Source organism: Falco biarmicus, chromosome 8, assembly GCF_023638135.1.
Source record: "Falco biarmicus isolate bFalBia1 chromosome 8, bFalBia1.pri, whole genome shotgun sequence".
Lineage (NCBI taxonomy): Eukaryota > Metazoa > Chordata > Aves > Falconiformes > Falconidae > Falco > Falco biarmicus.
In genome coordinates, this window is record NC_079295.1 from 65,083,286 (window position 1) to 65,103,161 (window position 19,876).

At 51.7% G+C, this 19,876-nt stretch overlaps 1 protein-coding gene across 2 annotated transcripts in view; it reads left to right on the forward strand.

The window, feature by feature from the left end:
- The first annotated feature begins 735 nt into the window (after positions 1–735).
- The window catches only part of PPP2R2B (protein phosphatase 2 regulatory subunit Bbeta), a 100,757-nt gene continuing 81,616 nt past the window's right edge, over positions 736–19,876 (forward strand). Inside the window, exons 1-2 of one of the 2 annotated variants that reach the window (XM_056350255.1) lie at positions 737–1,049; positions 1,162–1,240. In XM_056350255.1, coding sequence (XP_056206230.1) covers positions 1,162–1,240 — 79 coding nt within the window. In that variant the 5' untranslated portion in view covers positions 737–1,049. Of the gene's footprint in view, positions 1,241–19,876 lie in introns of both variants that reach the window. The other variant, XM_056350253.1, reaches the window with a different exon arrangement.

Genomic DNA, 19,876 nt, shown 5'->3' on the forward strand with positions numbered 1-19,876 from the left:
TGGCAGCGCGAGTTTGGAGTGCACTGAGCTGTGAGAGATTTCTACCTTAAAGAGCAGGCTGTGATTGAAAAAGTGTTAGCAATATTGATCTAGGTCTGTTCCACTTAGATGCTGCAGGTTCAGCTGGGTGCTGGGAAACCTGAATTAAGAGCCCTGCCTCAGAAGATCCCACGCTCCAGCAAAATGTGTTTCTGCACTGTGGTTTAACTTGCACCCTGTGGTTTGTGGGTGCCTTTCTGGTGTCCTTTGGTTACCCCCTGGTCTAGAGCTGCCCTCCCATCGCGGGAGGGCTGAGCAGCAGGGCTGTACAGCCCCGGGGCCGGGGACCGACCCCCCTCCCCGGGCGGCACCTGCCCCGGTGCCCCGGCAGCCCCCGGTGCGGGGGCGCTGGGCTGCGCTTTGGCTGCGCCGCGAGCGTTGCGGGGATGCAAACCACGAACCCTGCGGCTCCTCACACCTGCGTGCTGCTCACGCGTCCTGCCCGCACCGCCGCCGGGCTGCGGGGGCCGGGGAAGCGGCGGGGGCTGCGGGCCGGGGACTGCGGGCTGGGGAAGGACCGGGGGCTGCGGGCACTGCGGGCCGGGGAAGCGGTGGGGGCTGCGGGCTGAGGAAGGGCCGGGGGGTGCGGGCCGGGGGCTGCCCGGTGCCAAGCGCGGACCGGCCGCGGCCGGCGCTGATCAGCCGCTGCCAAGCGCCGCGGGCGCGGCGGAGCCTCCGCCCTCCCCGCCCGGTGCCCGGGGCTCGGGGCGCCGCTGGGCCGCGGGTCTGCGCCTCCCCGCGGGGCCGCGCCGGGGCCGGGGCGCGGAGCTCCGGGGGTGTGTTCGCGGCAGGACGGGCTTAGTCAGCAGCGCCGGCCGCGCCTCGGCCGCTGCAGCGGCGGTGCCGGCTGGGCCGGGGCGCTCCGCTCTGCCGCCGGGGCCGGGGCCGCCGTGCCGGCAGCATGGGGGCCGGCCGGCCGGTTCCCCCCGGGCAGCCCCCGCAGCGAGCCCCCGCCGCCCCTGCCCTGTAGGCTGCCCGGGTGCCGGCGGAGCCTCATGGATTGAGGAGAGGTTGCGTTATTTTCTTCTTTAATGTTTTTTTAGCTTTGTTTGTTTGTTTTAGCTTTGTACGGGTTTGTTTCCCTTTTACTCTATATATTTATTTTTTTTTTAATCACGGAAGATGAAATGCTTCTCGCGCTATCTGCCGTACATCTTCAGACCGCCGAGCGCCATCCTCTCCTCCAGCTGCCACGCGGAAGGTACGCGGCGGCGGGCGGGGACGCGGGCACCGGGCTGAGCCCCTCCAGCCGGGCAAAGCCCCCCGGGCCGGACAGCGGGGTGGGAGGCTGCACCGTGCCCCAGGCGGCGGAGGCAGGAAACCATCTGGGAGGGCGTGCGAAGCGTTAGGAGAAAATGAGTCTGTTTATTCCTGGCGATGCTTCTTGCTTTACTGTTAACTCTGCACTTATTGTGCAAATAAGCAAGCAGCAGGACCGGCTGAAGGAAGGCTTTCTCACTGTGGTGTCACACGGTTCTCAGGTTTATGTAGTTTGTGAATGTGGCCTTAGGTCATCTGAATGTTCCCAAGAAAATGCGGAGATGCTGTCGGGCAGTGCCCACGCTTGGTTGTCTGTGCCCTTTCCCTTGTTCAGTGAAGCCTGTTGTCAGGTCCTGGCAAAACAGCTCTGCAGCTATTTGGGAAAAAATGAAATGTTCTTCTCAGGAGTGTTTGTGTTGTCTGGGTGGGTCTGTGGTCGCGGAGGTTTTGGTGGGACTGTTCCCACAGGGAGCACTTGTTCGTGCTGGTTTACAACCCAAGTGGTGCGATTGCGCACACGTTTGCTGTGTGTGAGCTGTCGGGCGGTTCTGTCAGTCCTCTGCAGTCCAAACAGCTGCACGTGATCAAAATTTCACACCACTGCTCTGTCCCGTGTGGGACCACAGTGGTTTTCCTCATGCGCCCTAACCAGAGTTAGTCAATGAGGAAAACCCCCTCCCAGTCACCTGGCTTTCTACAGCCTCCTGCATCCAACTGGTGTGCACGGGCTGAGTGACCAGCCAGGAGCCATGGGGGAATCCAGGCATGATGCAGGGAAGCGTGCTTACAGCTGTTTGGGAGATGAACAGCTTCAGGCTCTGCCCACTGCATGTGGCTGGCAAAGAGAAGCACCGTGGGGAGCCCCTTGCAGCTCCCCACAGCCTGACCAAGAAAGTCATAAGGCTGAAGGTCTGGAGTGGAAGAGCCAAGCAGGAAGGACTGGGCAATGATGACGCTCCAGGCTAAATTGTTATATCTAATATATATTAGCACACACAATATAATTGCTATTTTTTAGTCAAGCAGACACTATGGACTTTTAAAAATTGTTATTTAATGTCTCTGAAGTTCTAAGTGGAGAAAATTATCCCAACAGATAAATCAGACTAACTCTGGAGTCCTTTCTTTGAAAATTTCTTTGAAGATTTCTTTTGTTTTCATGTTGACTTTGTTCAAAGGCACAGATCCTTAAGATATGCTGAACAAGTAACTTTTGGATTGTTCTACTGGAATAAGTAATTCAATGGAGAAGCAGTTCTCGCCATTTTAGGGGAGGTCATATGAGGCTGCTGAGGGGAAAAAAAAACCAAGAAAGAATGCCCCACCGGTGTGCTGTTTATTCTTTTCCACTGCAAACAACATATAAAGAATGAAACTTGTACAGAACTGTTTCTCAGACCAGTTACTATCTGCATATCATTAATTTGGGGTGAAACTGAGCTCTGGAGAGTTTAGATGACCCTGTTATAGGCTAGATGACTAGCAGAACTGAGAGGAGAACTCGGGCAAGAGCCTGACTGCTGGAACAGAGAACAAAGACTGTGCACCAAGGTGTAATAAACCTGAAATTCAAGTACGCTTGTTTATCCTCTTCTGGCACTGCCTACGAAATGGTTCTAGACGGTTGCAGCTGAGCTTTCATTGATTTCATCACAGACCGGTTTGTTGTTCGGCTCTGCTTTGCTGTGAAGTTACAGTCCTTGAGTGGCAGTGCCCATGGAAATGATCCAGTGTCGTTATGCTTACTGTGGAGGTGTGGGATCATGGTAATGAATGGGAAGGAGGGGGTGCAACTGGAGCAAGCTGGCGTGGGTACAGTGCCGTAGGTGGTGGATGCGGTGTGGCTGAGCAGGCAACCTGTCGGCTTCCCTTGTTGCCATCGCACTTCTTGTGGTCCAGAAACGCCATCCCTCCTCATCCCGAGGCGTGTGGCTAAGGATGCAGGATAGCTCGTGCGCCTTGAGATCCTGGCCCAGCTCCGTGGCGCAGTGGGACGCGGGGTTGGCATCACACAGTTGTATTCAGTCCCACTCAGCAGCACGTCAGTGCTGTCCCGTTGACCTTAAAGGTATGCCTGTAGCCTGGCTGCACGGCAGCAGTTTGACAGAAGTTGAGCTCATGATTCTATCCTTTGCAGCCTGATTGCTACTCTTGAACTGCGTTTGAATGAGGAATACTGCTGGAGAAAAGCATTTCTCATCTGTTACTTAAGATACAAAATGGGTATTTGGGTCTGCCATGTTCTTGTGGTGTGGTGTGCACTGAAAATTGATCCAAATACATCTTTCCATGTGGAATGTGCACTGTGGGCTTTCTATCATTTGTTATTTGCTGGAAAAGGGTTAAATGACCGAGGTGCCATAACAAGTATGTGTCTGTGTTAGTGTCAGGCTTGCTGAGAACTGTGGATGAGCTGCAGTAGCTGGCAGACTTGCCATGTATGTTTACAAAATAAACCACTTCAGAATGGATACATATATGCTAATCAAAACAACTGCCTGGTTTTTCAAATGTAAACTTTATTTTTTTAGTTCTACAATGTGCTGGACTCAAGGATATCAAAGATCGTGTAAATCGTTAGCTAAGTAACCCTCAGAAAAAAAAAGCCTTTGAATTAAGAAAACAATATCCTTTCCTGCAGATGAGGAAGCCGCACAAAGGTGGGAAGTGAGTTCTCTGAGGTCATACAGTCACCAAACTTTGAGTCATGCATATGTTTTTCATCCAGAATTTAAACAGAAATGCATTTTTGTGCACTTGCCTGAGCAGGGTTTGAAATTCTGGTTGTTCTGCAGAAGCAATAATTCTTTTGGCTATTTTAATTAATGTTTAGATGTGTAATGGTTATTTCCTATCCTTAAGATCTGTTATCATGCTTAGGAGATCTTTAACCACTTTATTAATTTGACAGGCCAACAACTTCAATACATTTTCAGTAACTTCCAAAGTCTTCCAAATCTGGTTGATGTTGAGTTGGCTGAAGGTCTTGAATCACTTCAGCCGTTCATTGCCGCAGTTGTGGGATCTCTGTGCAATCATATGTTGGTCTGGTGCAGATACAAACCTGCCAACAATGAAAATGCATCTGCTTTCAGTTCACTCCTATTGCAATTCATAGAGATCATTTAAATATGAATATTTATTTAATACTTTATCTGATATCTAGACCTTAGCAGTAAATTCAGATACGCTTTTTTAATTGTAACAGAAAAACAATGATGCACATTTGATACTGCCACACAAAAATCTGGACAATACAATGAAAACACCTAAGAGGTACCTGTCAAAGAAGCAGTGCTGCTACTTGAGCTACATTCAAAACAAATATACGCTGTAGGTCTTGTACTATTTTATTGTCTAATCACCGTAACAATGTAATAAGAACCTTTAGCACTTCTTTTATACTTACCACTTTTGTGAGGATCGAAAGAAAGTGTTGGCTGAGTGTAAGCCACGTTAGGGCAAAGGTCTGTAGTTCGGTCGTTGCTGTGAGTGGGCTCAAGCCGTACCGATAGAAGCAATAAACTCACTGTTTGTTCTGCACCAGCAAGTCTCGGTATTTCTTGCTTTGAAGAGCCCACCAGGCGCTTGCTATTACTCTGCAGTTCATTCCTGCACATTCAGTATTCATGCAAATAAGTTAGAATGACTAAATCAGTAGCTTAAAGTTCTGGCAGTAGTGCAGTATGAGCAGTAGTAGGGGCCAAGCACAAGGTTTGTAATCATTGATGTGGAATTCTGATGCTGGCTGGTCTTCTTTTTCATGTGGGAAAAAAAAACAGCTTCACACTGTACTGTGGATAGATTCCTATTTGCTTGGGAAATAGAAAACACAGCCAATGCACCCACAACCGAGAGAGTGCATGACAGGTACAGTGGGTCTGCGTGTGCCATACGGACGGGGAGGAGCTGCTGGTGGTGGCCAAGGGCTTTGAAACCATGCCCTGCTTCACCCTAGCTGCTGCCAGAGGCAGATGTGCAAGGAGCAATGCTGCTTGGATGTGACTCACGCCGGAGAACAACAAGTGTGGGGGGAGTGCGGGAGGGTCTTGAGTCCCAGCTGCAGGACTGAAAAACAATGGGCTGGCCGGGCAGTTACCACTGGCTGTGCCCTGGCTCTGTGTCTCGTTAGTGTCTCAGCGGCCTTTCTTACATTATTGTTATCGAGGTAACTGCGGTCGCTGCCCTCCCAGCTGTGCCGCTGGGGTGGCTCCGGGGAGCCCTGGCCCTCCTGGGAGAGGGTGCTGTTGGTATTTCACCTATTCGGATCTGTGCTCCCTGGTAGAGCTGCCTGGGATTGCACACATTCCTCCAAAATCAAAGTATTAGGTCAAGGTTGGAAGAGAATATGGGTAGATGTCTTGGCGGCATTTTGGAAGGAATAATAAAAAAAAAAAAAAAAAAGCACTGAAAAGTCCCTTGGGAGTCATCTAGAGGGATTAACTGTACTTATTGGCAGTACTGACATAGTACAGGGATTCTTACAAAAGCTCTTCATCCATCCCAGGTTTGGCCTGGAATCTTACTCCCATCCAGCTGCTCTCTAGGTTCTTCTAATTTAGCAATAAATGAATTAAGACTTGAGATTTTTGGATGGGAGGAGATATACAGGAGAAAGCCATCATGCTGTATTGCTTCTCCCAAGATTTACTGACAACATTAAAGTGATTTTAAGTGGTAGTTATTACAGTTAGCATGGAAACACAGTCAGAGAAGCGATGAGTGGCTGGAGGGCTGGTAAGACCTTACCTAGGGAGGTCTCTTAGATCACTTTTCTGTTTGCTGCAGGATCTAATAAAGCAGGTTCTTAACAGGTTCTTGTCAAACTTGACTCAGTCCTCAAAGGATGCCAAATTGGTATCTCTGCTGGTAATCAGTTTTCTTGCTGAGCTGTCTTCATGGCTTGTGTTCATTTATCTCTAACAAAACTATCTGCAAGTTAAAATGATTCTCAGTCTCTACTATGTAGCCTGCAGAAGAATTGCTCGGCATTGGCCTTATTGTGATGCTGTATCTAGTCTCATTCAGTTAAATTCCCTGTCTGAGCCTATCCTTACACATGAAGCTTTCTGAACCTCTTATTACTCTTGTTGGGCCCTTTTATTTTCCCTTAATGTGGGATAGCCAGGAAGAAAACCAGTAAGGTAACTAAGAAAGTCATCCATCCTTAGTGGAGAATGTGTTTCGTGTATTTACTGAGTGGCAGCTGCTGATCTGTCGGCTCTGAATGACCTTGGAGCCAACGGTGGCATTCACTGAAATGCAGTTTGTGCCCTTCAGTGCGTCTGTGGCCTCTGCTGCAATGAGTTTTCTATGCACAGTAGAGGAATTCTGGCTTAAGTTGTGGGTTTCTGTATTGCTGAAGATAGTCGGTTGTGGCTGTGTCTGGTAACACCCTAGACTGAAAAATGAAGATCTGTTAAGGGTTAAGCTTTCAGCCTTCCTCGCCTCCACCCTCCTGAAAATGTTTTAAAGCCAAGCTGTTTGTTGTTTTCCCTCCCTTCTTTTCCTCTGGGGAGAATCTTCGATCCTCAGCACACCTTTTAGTGTTAATGTGTAGGGTAAGATTAATTAAAAAGCATGCCCAGAACAAGGAATTCTCTCTGACGTGGCTGGGTTGGCTCTGTGGGTACGTAAAACTGCTGCAGTTGCAGGCAGTCACTGGAGCCGCTCCAGCTTTCCCAGCGGGAGTGGAGCTGAGCCCAGTGGTGCCCGTGCGGGCTGGGCTCCCGGGGAAGTGCTCAGGGCTCCCGCAGGGGCTGGGCAGGCAGGAGCCATGCAGCCCTTGTGGCCAGCTGGTGTGCTGGGACCCTCATGCTGAGCTGGTATGTCGGGGTCCTTGTGCCAAGCCAGTGCACTGGGACCCTCATGCCAAACGGGTATTTTGGGACCCTCGTGCTGAGCTGACGCGCTGGGACCCTTGTGCCACTGGGAACCTCATGCTGAGCTGACGCGCTGGGACCCTCCTGTGTCGTGGGCAGAGCCCCTGGCAGTGGGACAGGTTACCTGGCTTTGAAGGGCCTCCGTGGGTGCCCTGTGTGTTGTGCTGCCAGCACTGCTGTTGGTGGCAGCTGCCCTGGTGACACTGGTCACACCGCCCCTGCCGCCCTGGCCTGGCTGCATTCCCTGGGGAGCCGTGCTGCGTGCGGGCAGCTGTACTGCTGAGCGGAGGAAGAGAAATGGGAAGGCAGTTTAATAAATAGATTTTTAAAAATCAGTGGGGTAAATATTACATATTTGAAAATGAATGTTTCTTTCAGGGCCCCTGAAGAATGGCTGGCACTGGTGCCTGGGGGCTCTGCAGGGGCTGCAGCTGCAGCAGAGGCACAGGGCAGCAACTGTCTGCAGCGAGGGTGGGCACCAGCTCCACCCAGCCACCGGGCACAGGAAGCCCTTGTCCCCATCATGTCACGAGAGAAGGCAGAGCCTGCTGGCATTATCCCAAGGGGACTCGGGATGACCAGTGGCTCCCAGCCCGGTGCCAGCGTGGTGCCCACTGCTGCTGCTGTACCAGCCATGAATGCGCGGGGAGCTTGGTCAGCCACCGAGAGCTCTCCTCCTGCAGCAGCTTGGGTCTGTCCCGCAGGGGGGTTAAGCAGAAAGTGTATCTACATTTGATCTGCAGAAATTACCTGTACTACCAAATTACCAACTGCACACGCAGAGAGCAGGAGACGGCATGATCTCTGCTGCTTGATAAGTCACAGCAACGCCTCTGTCTTTTGTTAAGTAGCTCCTGGGTTGCCCTGACCCCGGGACGTCCCCAGTTTGGCCTCGTTGCCTCTGTGGGGCAGTGGGAGTCATGCAAAAAGCACAACTGCTTGTTACGAGCCTGTTGCTGAACACACTTGCACTGTAACGCTGCTCCAGCCTGGAGCACATGGCAAGTCCTTGTGAACCTCCTTGTCCTCGGGTGTACGTGGGCTCTGCTCCTCGCTCAGGTTTGTACAAGCCTATGCAAATACATGTTCCAAATGTGGATCCTGTGCACTCTGGTCGGCATCAGTGTTTTGCCAAAGGCTGAGCTAGGAAAGGTCATACAGTGTCTGCTTTGGTGTGCGAGGCCTGGAGCTAACTTGGTTCATTTAATGCGATTACTCTAAGGAAGTTAATGTATTGCTTTAAGTAATACCTTCACCTTTAGTTTATTAATGCTAAGTGTTCAGACAGTCTAGTGCCTGATTTAGAAACTTCTCAGCGGCAAGGTAAGCAACAAGCACCACTCAGAATTGGTGCTGTTAGCGAAACCAACTTTTAGCTCAAACTTAAATACTGGTTTAGTTGGGGGGAAAAAGTACAGTAAGTAATGAAACCTATCTTTAATCAGACCGATGATTTCCTGAATAGCTCAATACTCATAAGATTTGGGGTTCTTTAAAGACCAAAATGTGACTTTCCTTTAAAACAAAGGATTTTGAAGTTGTGATAATTCCCAGGGTATCTGTATGAATAGCTCCCTGGCTCAGAAAGGCTGCCAAGGAGTGGAGCAGTTCCTGTGTGTAAGTAGCCCCGAGGTAACTCTCTGCTTGTTTTCCCTGGAGCCTTTCACTGTTTTGTGTTTTCACATGTCCCCCAGTTTGTGCCCAAGCTTTGCACTAGCATTTTTGGAGGTTCCAGCAGAGGTGACATGAAGGCTGGGATGTTTAATCACTTACCTTTGGGCTGATTTTAAAGCTTAGCTCAAAGATGCCTTTAAGCTAGAGGGTTAGCTTTTTAGGGGTCTTTAACATGAAAGCTCAGCCAGAGGCACCTTAAAACTAATCTCTTTACCTTAGGGGCTCCTCTAGGCTAAGCTTTTGGCCTTTGGAATAATTTTGAGTGATGCATGTAAAAAAACCAGATAAAATTATTTATATTACAAATATATTACACATTATATAATATATATTCATATTAAATATAATTATTTCTATATCATACGCTTCAGACAGTGGGTTGTTCTATGGGTGACCACAGAAAGTATGTTCAGGTTTTGCCTCTTAGTGTATTTGGATCAGTGGAATAGGCCAATTAACGAAGTGAAGGAAAGTCCGCTTGGGAACTGTTTAAAATATGTCTTAAGGCCCCTGATCCCGGGCATTAAGCTGCCCACAGACCCGAGCAGCTGCGGGGAGCAGCTGGCTGGGGCTGACCTGCTGCACTTGGTCTGCACGCTGCTTTGCGGAGCAAACCCCAGGCTGGGTGCTGGGGAGCTCTTGGGGTGGCAGCACCCCACAGCCGAGATCCTTGGCCTGGCATGAACCTAGGCCTGCCAATTTATTGCGCATTGTTTTTTGAAGACACTAACTTTGTTTTATGATGACCCGTATACTTACCATCAGCCTGTCAGTTTTGTCCCTGCTGTGTGGACTGCAAGTGGGTTTATTTTTCTGGTGAGTCATTCCATCGGCTTCGACCTGAGTTAATCAGGCACTGGCAGTTGGGAGCTTCACTGAAGTCCTGAATTACCCTGGAGTAAAGCCCACATAAATTAAATTTGAGGCAGCGCTAATACTACAGAAAGTTATGTGCATTAGGGGTACAGTAAGATTGTGTAAGTATGCAAATATGGTTTGGTGTAACTAATAGTCTATAATTACATGAAGAGAGGCCATTAGTTTAAGGCTGGTGGAGGAGAACACCGAGTTAAGATTGAGCTTTCTACAGTAATTGCATTTCCTGATTTAGCTGTTCTTTAATTTGTCAGTCTGAATGCCATATCAGCCCTTGCTTTTTAGTGAAGAACACCAGGCTTGCTCTGCCTAATCTCAGTTCTTGCATTTATCAGAACCTGCACCATGTGCAGGAATCCAGCCGCCTGGTTTGTTCTTTCCCTCACAGCAAATGAGGCTGACATTGTGCGGCCACAAAGGAATGGGTTGTTGCTGGGGGAAAAAAAGAGGCAAATTCCCTGCCCAAAATACGAGGCAGAATGTCCAAATGAAGCATGGTGTTTCTCCTCCCAGTGAGCTCAGGGCCTTACTTCTGCTATACCCGTTTCTCTTTGTTCCTGATTGCTCGGAGGAGGTGACAGAGGCATTGCAGAGTCAGAGGGCACTGCCCCCGCCCCCGCCCGGAGGGAGGGATGTCCGGAGAGCTGCAGGCACACCTCAGTGCTGCTTTAATGCCAGGGACTTCATCCTGGCCAGTGTGATGGGTGAGCTCTGGCCACAGGCTGCCGCTTGCAGGGTGGCACGATGCCCAGCCGTCCAGCTGCCAGATTCGGGTGTTGGTATTTAGGCATCTCGGTGGTGCAGATGGGTCTGTTTTCTTCATTAGGGATGACTGGTGCACCTGCATTTTTGTTGTGGTAGCTCAGGAGCTGGAAATAGCTTCCCTTGGCTGTACTCATTGCATTTCCTTTGCATTTTGTCTTACTCTGTCCATTTCAAGGCCTTCTAGTAAAAAATAACGTTTTCATTATTCATATGTATATACATACACACTTACAGGGTTTTATTTTGCTCTCTACTAGCTTCAGGAATTTATAAAAGAGGAAGAAAGCTTTTTCAGCTGTCACAGAGCTTTCTTCTTGTGATTATACTCTTTCAGTATAATTTTTTGCCACAGAATACAGTAATAATAAGATCTGTGTTTTTTGTCTGAGGGGGGATGCCCTAGGAGCACTTTCACTTGGGGGGGGAAAGTATATAAGCCACTTTGAAAGATGTTACTGTTTCATTAAGAACTCCGCTTGAAGTCTCTGTCCTTCATGATATGCTAAATTGTGTCCTTTAAGGGGCAGAGAGTCAAAGATGAGAGGGAGAACTCACTGTGGATGATTCCTCTGCTTTGTTACTCGACCACGCGCTCCAGCTCTCGGTGTCCCTAGGAGGGATGGCTGTGGCTCTGGGGAGCGGCGATGCCCTGTGGCGGCAAGGGGAGAAGTGGCGATCCCTCCCCGAGCCCCCTCGCTGCCTCCCCTGCGGCGGTGAGAGGTGCCCAGGCAGGTGGGCAGCCCCTGGCCCAGGCTGCCCGCGGCAGGGGCTGCTCGCCTGGGGACTGTGGTGGGAGGAGGCTGGGGGAGCAGTGTGGCACCCTGCAGCCCAGGGAGGGTGGTTGCGCTGTGGCTTTCCACTGCTGGGTGCTCAGGCACGTGAGACCAGCAGCTGTGGCCGTCGTTCCTCAGCCTCTCACGGGGAGGGCAGCTCGTGGGGTACCTGCAGATGATCTCATGTCTTGCGCTTCTAAATGGTACCTACCCCAGTGCCAAGGCGCTGCAGGCCCCGGAGACTGCAAAAACAGATGTTGGAGAAAATCAAAACCTGCCTTTTATGGTCTCTGCTCCGGAAAAGCCCAGGCACAGCCTGTGGGTCAGGGATGCTGCTGTGGTGGCGGCCAGCTGGGCTGGCTCAGAGGGCAGCGGGCTGGTGGAGCCATGCTGGTCAGTGGGCAGCAGCGGGGAGCCTCTTCCCGCAGCGCTGACAGCCCCCGGCTGCACCGCACCGCCGTCCTCAGCTTCCCCACAGCCCATCCTCCCTCCTCTTGTCTCAGCTCCACTGTGGTCGGGGCTCCTCAGGACCCCGCAGACCCATGCCACATCTGTGTAAGCAGCTGGCTTGGTGTCCTGCAGACAGTAACTACACCTCGACTGGGAGAGACCCCCTGCCTGCCTTCCCCACCATGAGCTGCTGCCCTGGCCGCAGGAGCAGGCTGGCCGCTCCTGGTGGAAGTGCTCCCTGCCTCTGGGTATACCGTGCTCCAAGCTGGGAGCTAATTGCAGGCCTTGCAGAAAGCCGGTATAAACGAGGACAGAGGTCTAAGCTGCACACGATGCTCTCCTCAGTTAAGGGTGGAATTTTTTCATTCTAGCCAGTGGCATTTCTAAACCTCTTAATGCAATGTAAGTGCTTTGTATCTGTAAATAAGCCCTGATATATAAGCATTTCTATATCAAGGTCATGATTCCTCACATGACCTTACACTACTGTAAGTTTACAGCCATAAATGATATGACTATGCTGAAGTAGTATTTTTTTTTAGAAGAAAAAAAAAAAAAGCCTAGTAGCTCCTAGGCTCAGACAAGGCCCAAGCTGGAGGTTGGCTTTATTATTACAAAAATACATGCATTTGCACTAATTTCCCAGGCTGAAACATGACCTCATTTGTATTCTCTCAAAGCTATTGGGTAGAGAGTGGGATTGAATTTGGTTTTAAATTCTCATGGGCATGACATTAAGCTGCTATTTGAAATGAATTAATCTTGATATCCTACTGGGACCCTTCTGAGCTATCTGAATAAACACAGTTGAGGAGGTTGTTCAGGTTTTGCCTGTGGTTCCCTTTGGATGGGCTGCGGGCAGTCCCACAGGATTCGTGCTGAGACCCCGAGGTTATCTTTGATCAAACTTTGGTGATTATCAGTGCAGAATAAGGGTGCTGTGTGGGTGGCTCATGGGGCCGTGTGTCTCAGGTGAAGTAAATGGGGACCAGTCCGTCCATTCAAGTTTTGCTTTTTAGCAATGCCCTTTTCATTCCAGAGGGCCAAGAACGGGAAAATCCCTGACCACGAAGTTCATTATAGTAAGTGGGAAGGAATGTTGAGCAGGAGGTGATTCTGCTGAGTTTGGAGTTTTTAAAGTTGTAATTAAAATGCAATTGAGACAGTGGATCTAGATTAGCACTGCCAGGCAAGGTGGTTGGTAGAGTTGCATGCTGTTTTCTTAAACAGCTCATAAATTTTGCACAGGATTTCTTCTGAAGCTTTGTAGCTGCATATTTCCTCTTGTTAAAAAAGATGAGAAGAGATATTACTTATTTGCTGGAGACAAACGGATTTCCACACACACACACACACCCCCCCCCCCCCCCCAACTGAGTCTTTATTCCCTCTCTCACTGAGACCTTCCAGCAGCACGGGTTCTGTTCAGGATGTGTTACTGGGTGACAGCAGGGTGAGGACTGGAGAAGCTGGGGACGGACAGAAGCCGCCCTGAATGCTGGTAAGGCTCAGCAGCCCCCTGTGCCCCTCGGGGGGGGGGCAGGGCAGTGGAGGGTTCCAGGGGAGCGCCCAGCTCGCCAGTGACCGCACGCAATGTGGGTGGGTTGGGAAGCCCCTTGACCGGGGCAGCGCCCTGGGGAGGTGGTGTCAGCAGTGAGTGACGGGTCCGACGGGAGCGGCTGGGGGAGCTCGGCCTGGGGAGGGGGCGGCTCGGGGGGCCCTGACGGCTCCCTACGGCCACCTGACAGGGGGGTGTGGGCATGGGGGGGTAGGCTCTTCTCCCAAGTAACCAGCGTCAGGGAAACGGCCTCAAGTTGCACCAGGAGGGGTTGAGAAGGGGGAGAAGGAAGAAATTTCTTCGCTGAAAGGGTTGATCAGCGCCAGACCGGGCCTCCCGGGAGGGGGGAGGCACCGTCCTTGGTAGTGTTTAACAGACGCGTCAGTGCGGCGAGGGGCGGCCGCGCCGGTGGGACTTGCGGTGCCCGGTGGGAGGCCCCTGCCCAGGGGGCAGCGGTGCGAACGGCGGGACCCTGGGCCGCCCGCCGCCAGGCCGGGCCGGCTCGTCCTGCCGGTGCCGTCGGGGCAGGTGCCCGCTGCGGGCGGCGGGTGCCTGCCCGGGGTCTGCGGCGGCTCCGCCCTGCCCGCCGCGAGTGCCGACTGCTGCCGGCAGGGGGCGCCACCGGCGCCGGTACCGCTGTAGGTGCCGGTGCCCGTGCCGGTGCCGCTGATGCTCTAGGTGCCGGTACCCGTGCCGGTCGCGCGGGGCGCAGCGGCGGCCGCTCCGAGGGGTCCCACTGAGGCAGGGTCCCCCCGCCGCCTCCTGCGCCCGGCGTCTCTGGGTGCGCTGGGCGGTTTTGGGGTCACGGCCACTCTGAGCCCCCCCGCAAGTCTGGCTCCCTGCGGAGCTGTCCGGTGCGACCCAGCCTGTACCGGTGGTCTCAGACCGGGCAGAGCGCCGCGGGACGGGGCGGGGGGCGAGCCTGGAGCCAGCTCGGGGCAGCACGGCGGGACCCTCGCTCCCGGTGACACGGACCGGCCTCAGAACCGCGCGTGCAGCACCGGCGGGTCCGCAGCCGGGGCTGGGGCGTGTGGGGACAGCCCCGCTGCCCCCCGAGCCCCCAGTGGGCGGTCCAGGCTGCTTGCTTGTACCTAAACACGCAGCTGGGGTGTGTAGGTGTGTGTGCGGTTTGTAAAAAATCCATTTAACTGTGGCCGCTCCATCCTGTGGTCAGAGGAGTTTTGAAAATTGCTTTTTCTGTTCCCCTAGCCCGTGTCGGGACGTGGCTGCCCACCCTGCGCGGTGCCCTCGGGGTGCCCCTGGTCCCCAGGCCGCCTGGGGCTCGGGCTCCCCACCGCTCTGCGAGTCGCACCAGCGCCAGCAGCAGAAAGAGCCACACCAGGAGCGTGTTTCCAAAGCTCTGGAGATATTGCCGTTATGTGCCTGTATGTTGCTCGCTACAGATGGGTTCAGCTGTAGCTTTCCAGTGTTCCCGTGTCATCTATATTTAGTTAGTGCTTAAATCAGCACAAAGGTACCTTCTGTCAGCCCTCCCACTCGGAAGAGACCTGATTGAGGTTGCAGGGTTGGACAGCTCAGAATGCTTCCGAGTGGGAGAGGGAGAGCAGCTGGCTGGGAGGCTGAGCTCCTGAGCCGATCTCTTGGGCTGCGGCTGGCTTGAGATGTGGTTATTTTAAGCACTTTTGGGGAGGCAGGATGGTGAGCATGGTCAGGGTGACCTATCTAAAAGAAAAAACAGGGAAATTGTCTCTCTTTATCGTCCCCCCCAGACAACTTTGCCCATGTGTCTGTTCTGCTCGGGGCCGGGGGCGAGGGCACGAGTTTCCCCTAGCGCTGTGGCTGCGTTTGGCACAAACCACGGGCACAGCTCAGTGCCTCTCATCAGCCCTAGGGGCATGCTTAGCTGCTGTCCTGGCTTGGCAGACCAGATGGTAAATACCCAGCGATAGCCTGCAGCTTCTTGGGTTTTGTGTGCTCTCTCCACTGAGCCCACCCAGGAATGTCACAAATTCCTGTGCTAGCAGAGGGCACAAAGGGCCACAAGTCTGTGTGTGTCAATTCAGTGAAAATGCTCACAAAAGCAATAGTCTGAGGTTTAACCTTTCTCTTCTCTGCAGGCAGCTGTGCTAAAGCAAGGTCACCAAAAAAAGTCTCAGAAATTCCTTAAATATTGTGATATTGTGGTGAAACTGTGCAGCCGTAATTGCTATACGTGAGACCCTGTTCTTGCCATGAAAGCCTTGTATTACACCAGTGACTATTTGACAGTGACCCAATAGATTGTGTTTGATACTATACTCTAAATAATTTTCTAATCTGGATTATAGAAGAAAAACGGGCTGTCATAGGCTGATGTCGCTATATTTGGGAAATAAATGCACTATCAGCTTTGTAAAGCCATATGGTGGATTTATTCACCATCAGCAATTCCTTTCAAATGCAAGTTCGTGGCATTTAGTAATACATTTTCCGCTATACAGCTCAGCACTCTTTTTTTTGGTTTTGTTTTACTTTTTCCTTTTCCAGCATATGATTTGAGAGTGGTCAGCTGGCTGTGCTTGTAGGCTACCTCTTGTCTGGGCAACGCATATTCAGCAGTATAATTAATCACTTACATTAGTGAGTTCTTACAAACTCCTGTGTACTTCATCATCAGTTTTTGTCCTGGCACAGATTTGTTTCCAGTGCTGCTGGCTGCTTTTTTTTCTTTCTATGTGGAGTTGCACAACAGTGTGACTTTCTGGCTCGGTATCCTCTGGAAACGGGGCTCGTAAGACCATGCTTGGAGCATGTGTCTGTGTGGCCATCGGACCCGCTCTCCTCCATTACTTCGGGCATTTCTGCTCCACCAGATCTGGCTGAGGGCTAGGGGTCTTGGAGGTACCAGTGCTGTGGGGACTGGGCAGAGGGAGATGATCCTCTTCCTGCCCTTCGGAGGGGGGATGGTCTTGTCTGGAGGGAGGGGGCTCTGTGTCCAGAGCTGATGCCAGGGATGCTGGGCTCTGGAACCCTGGTGCTGCTGAGTAGGGTCTGTGTGCGCACAGGGGTGCACTCAGCATCTGGCTGAGATGCAGTCAGTCCCATCACGGACCCGGTGGGTTTAGAGTGCTGCAAGCGGTGGGATGCAGCGCTGGTCAGAGAGGGATGGACCTGAGGTGCGACTCCTGGGTCTCCTCCTGGTAGGACCTTCTCCCAGTAGAACTATTCACTGACACCTAGAGGTGACTTCTGCTGCGGGCTGGGTCTGTGTGGGTACTGGGAATCTCGGCTTTCCCTGGTGAACGCCTGCCACCTCACTGGCTGGGCAGGGAGCAGAGGCTGCTCAGCTCCTCTTCCCTACAGGACTCAATCCCTGCCTTGGGACTTCCCTTGGGATTGTTGCTGCATATCAGAGCTCAGCAGATCCCAGCCTGCTTCTCTCGCTGCATTGTGGTTGATCTTGGCTACGAATCTTTCCCTGGTGCCTCTTCCAGCTGCTCTGCCCACCTGTGTAATGATGGCACTTAGCACTAAATAGCTTCAAAAAGGCCTTTTAAACATTAACTAATGAATCTACACAACATCTTTGTGAAGGAGCTATGCATCATTTAAGGAAGGCAGGAGAACAGAAAGGAACTGCTGAGTGCAGGACTTGGTTCCTCTGATGGAGGCGTGCTTTTTACCTAAATGCTGAGCTGCTCTATCAGCCTATTTATTCCTTTTAACAGAATATATATTTTCATAATAATGCATTATAAAATCCTATCTTTCTAACACAAAAGCAAGGGGCTTATCAGTTCTTATTCTCTGCTCTCCACTAACCAGGGAACACAAGTTTACTCCTTTGATTTGTAACCCGGTGAGACCCTTTATTGGGCTCAAAAGCTCCTTATTCTGTCCGTTGACACACCTCCTGCCCAGAGACACAGCACACTGGATTGCCGTCCACAGCTGAAACAGGAGGTGGCAGTGGCTCAGGGACCTGCATTTCTACATGTTTCTCTGAAGCAGATGCCTGAAAGCTTCCATGACCGCATGCATGAGCAAAACAGATCAGTCCCATGTGTGTGTATGTGTGTTTACCCTCGTGCAATCTTATGCTTTCCTGCATGCATCTCCCAGTGCCGGTAAGGTGCCTATTGACAGCGAAGCCTCAAGTGGACTTTGGAGGTGTTGGGAAGTGCGTACCCTACAACAGAAAAACGGGGTCCCCAGGACCTGCCTGGGCCAACCTGCTGGGTCACGCTCTCTGCTGTTCCTGGTGCTCGTGTGCTGCACTTACCCCACCATCTGCTGTCTAATGCTTGCTGCTGTTTTGGCAACGTATGCACGAGCAGGGGGAGAGGGGGAGGAGGCTGAAGATGGCCCTTGCTGTGGACCCCTCAGTCCCTTGGGGAACCTGGTGTGTGATAATTAGTCAGATATCTCTCGTGCTCTCTCCTGGGCATGGTGGGAGAAGCTTTCTGGCAGCTGCAGCCCTGGGGAAGGGCTGCGTACAGAGAGACAGGAGTCAGCATAAAACCATGCTGCTTATATCCCAGTTTTTCACAGAGGAACACATTTGGCTGTTGGGATCATTTATTTAAAAAGATTTGGTAATGGATACACCCAATGGCCTCTGCTTTTCCCTTAGAAATTTGTGGAAATGGCGAGAAAGCCACAGGAACAGCCAAGAGAATGGTAGGGTGGTAGTTCCCCATCCCTGTCCGTGTGTTTGGCAGCATAACTACGCCAAATGTGGCTTCCCGCTGGCTTGGAGCCCTTGCTCCACATCCGCAGCGGTGCAGTGGAGGTGGTGGCTGTGCCCTGGGGACTGCCACCCCGCACCCACCTGTGCAGCCCCCATGGGGGACACCAAGGGTGACCCTCCTCCCTTCGCCCAGAGTGATGTGTGGCTGCAGTGTGCGCTCTGGGGAGGAAATTAGGCGTCTGCTGGATGGCATTGCAATGGGGAGTCTGCTGAGGGTGAGCCTCACATTACACAGCTGGCTTGGAGCACAGCTGGGGGAGTCACTGTGGTGACTGAAAAGGAAGCACGGAAGCACACTAGGTGTGACCGGGGCCATCCTTGACACGGCATCACTGTCTAGCGCAGAAATTGCAGTGCTCGTTTTTTCTGTGTTCTCTCCCCATGAGAAACCCAATGAAACCCCATGAAACCCACCTCCTTGGTGTTACTGTAAAAGAGCCACAAGATGAAAATAACATCTCCAGCTGTACCGGCCACAACCTGTTCACCTGGGGGAAGGAAACCTCCATCGCCTGCCCCTCTGCGGGTGTGCTGGCGTGTTTCTTACACGCACGAGGATGAAGGATCGGCTGTCTGAGAAAAGTGCAGTAAGGAGCTGGCGCCGTAGCAGAGCAGTGCTGGGCTTTGCACGCTCCAGGAGAAGGTGTGATGGATGAGGGGATCAGGGAATTCCTGTCAGGCTGTCTGTCCTGCAAGTGTTCAGAGGTAGTCTTGGGTTTCTGAGGGCTTTCTTGATTTTACATACTTTTCTTCTTCTTTTGGCTAGCTGCAAATTCTCTTCTGAATTCTTCTAACAATTAATGAAATTGGTCTATTTTCTTCTTTCTTCTGCTCGGGGACCCCACTGCCTCTGTTACCTGGATACCTGGTCTGTGGGTCTGGGCTGACATGACATAGCTGCTGGAGCATCTTGCTTTTTGTAGGTAAATAGGAACCAGTCAGTACCACGGTCCTATTAAACCAGGGACTGTCTGAGCAAGGTTTATGCTGTAAGGTTTGAGCTACGGTTTGTTTTTACTGGGAGCTATGAAAACTGAAATGACTTTGGGCTGTCATTGAGCACTGATTAATGGCAGCACATGGTGGCAATGCAAAATGCATTGACCCCGCAGGAGGCTTGGGCGCACTGAGTGCTGAGGATGCATCACAGGCAGCGCGGCTGTGCCGAGGTCTGGCGGAGGCTGGGGGGGTGTGTCCACCTTCATGGCTTGTGCCCATCTTTTCTGCGTCCCTGCCCAAGGGGAGAGGTCCACTGACACACCGGCCCTGCGTCTGATGGTGTGGGGTGTGACCCAGGTCACTGAGCCAGAGCAAGCAGAAAAGTGTGGTGCTTGATTTTATTGAATTTTGTCCCTTAGTCTGGGCTGGATCAGATCTCAACCGGCTCTAAATCTGGGGCCATTTGTGTTGGATGCTCCTTGTTAGAGCTGCAGGACATCCGTGCATGCACAGATCCACACAGATGGGCAGGCGCACATGTGCGGATCCTGTCATTACAAGCTTGCATGCTGGCGCTACTTCTCTTTAATCTGGTTTCTTAGTAACCCACCTAAAGTGGAAATTTCACAACAAAACCAATGTGTTCAAAGGCAGGAGCTGATAAGAAGATTTCCCTTTTATTTTTGCCTTGATTCTGCATTTAAATTCAATGTTCCTCAGCTGAAATGAAAGAGTAAGCAACTCACAAGCAGATGACAACAAAGCCACCACCCTAAACCATGAAGAAAAACCATCAAGGTGCGTTTTTGACCCACTGCCACATAGTTAGATGTTATTCCCTTGAAAGAGGCTAATTGACTTGACTGTTTAACCTAATAGCAGCTTAGGCTTCTCTACATCCACGCTGTTAATCTGAAGTCTTAGGCGACAGCATAATTGGAGAAGAAAACAAATAATCCAATTGATTAAA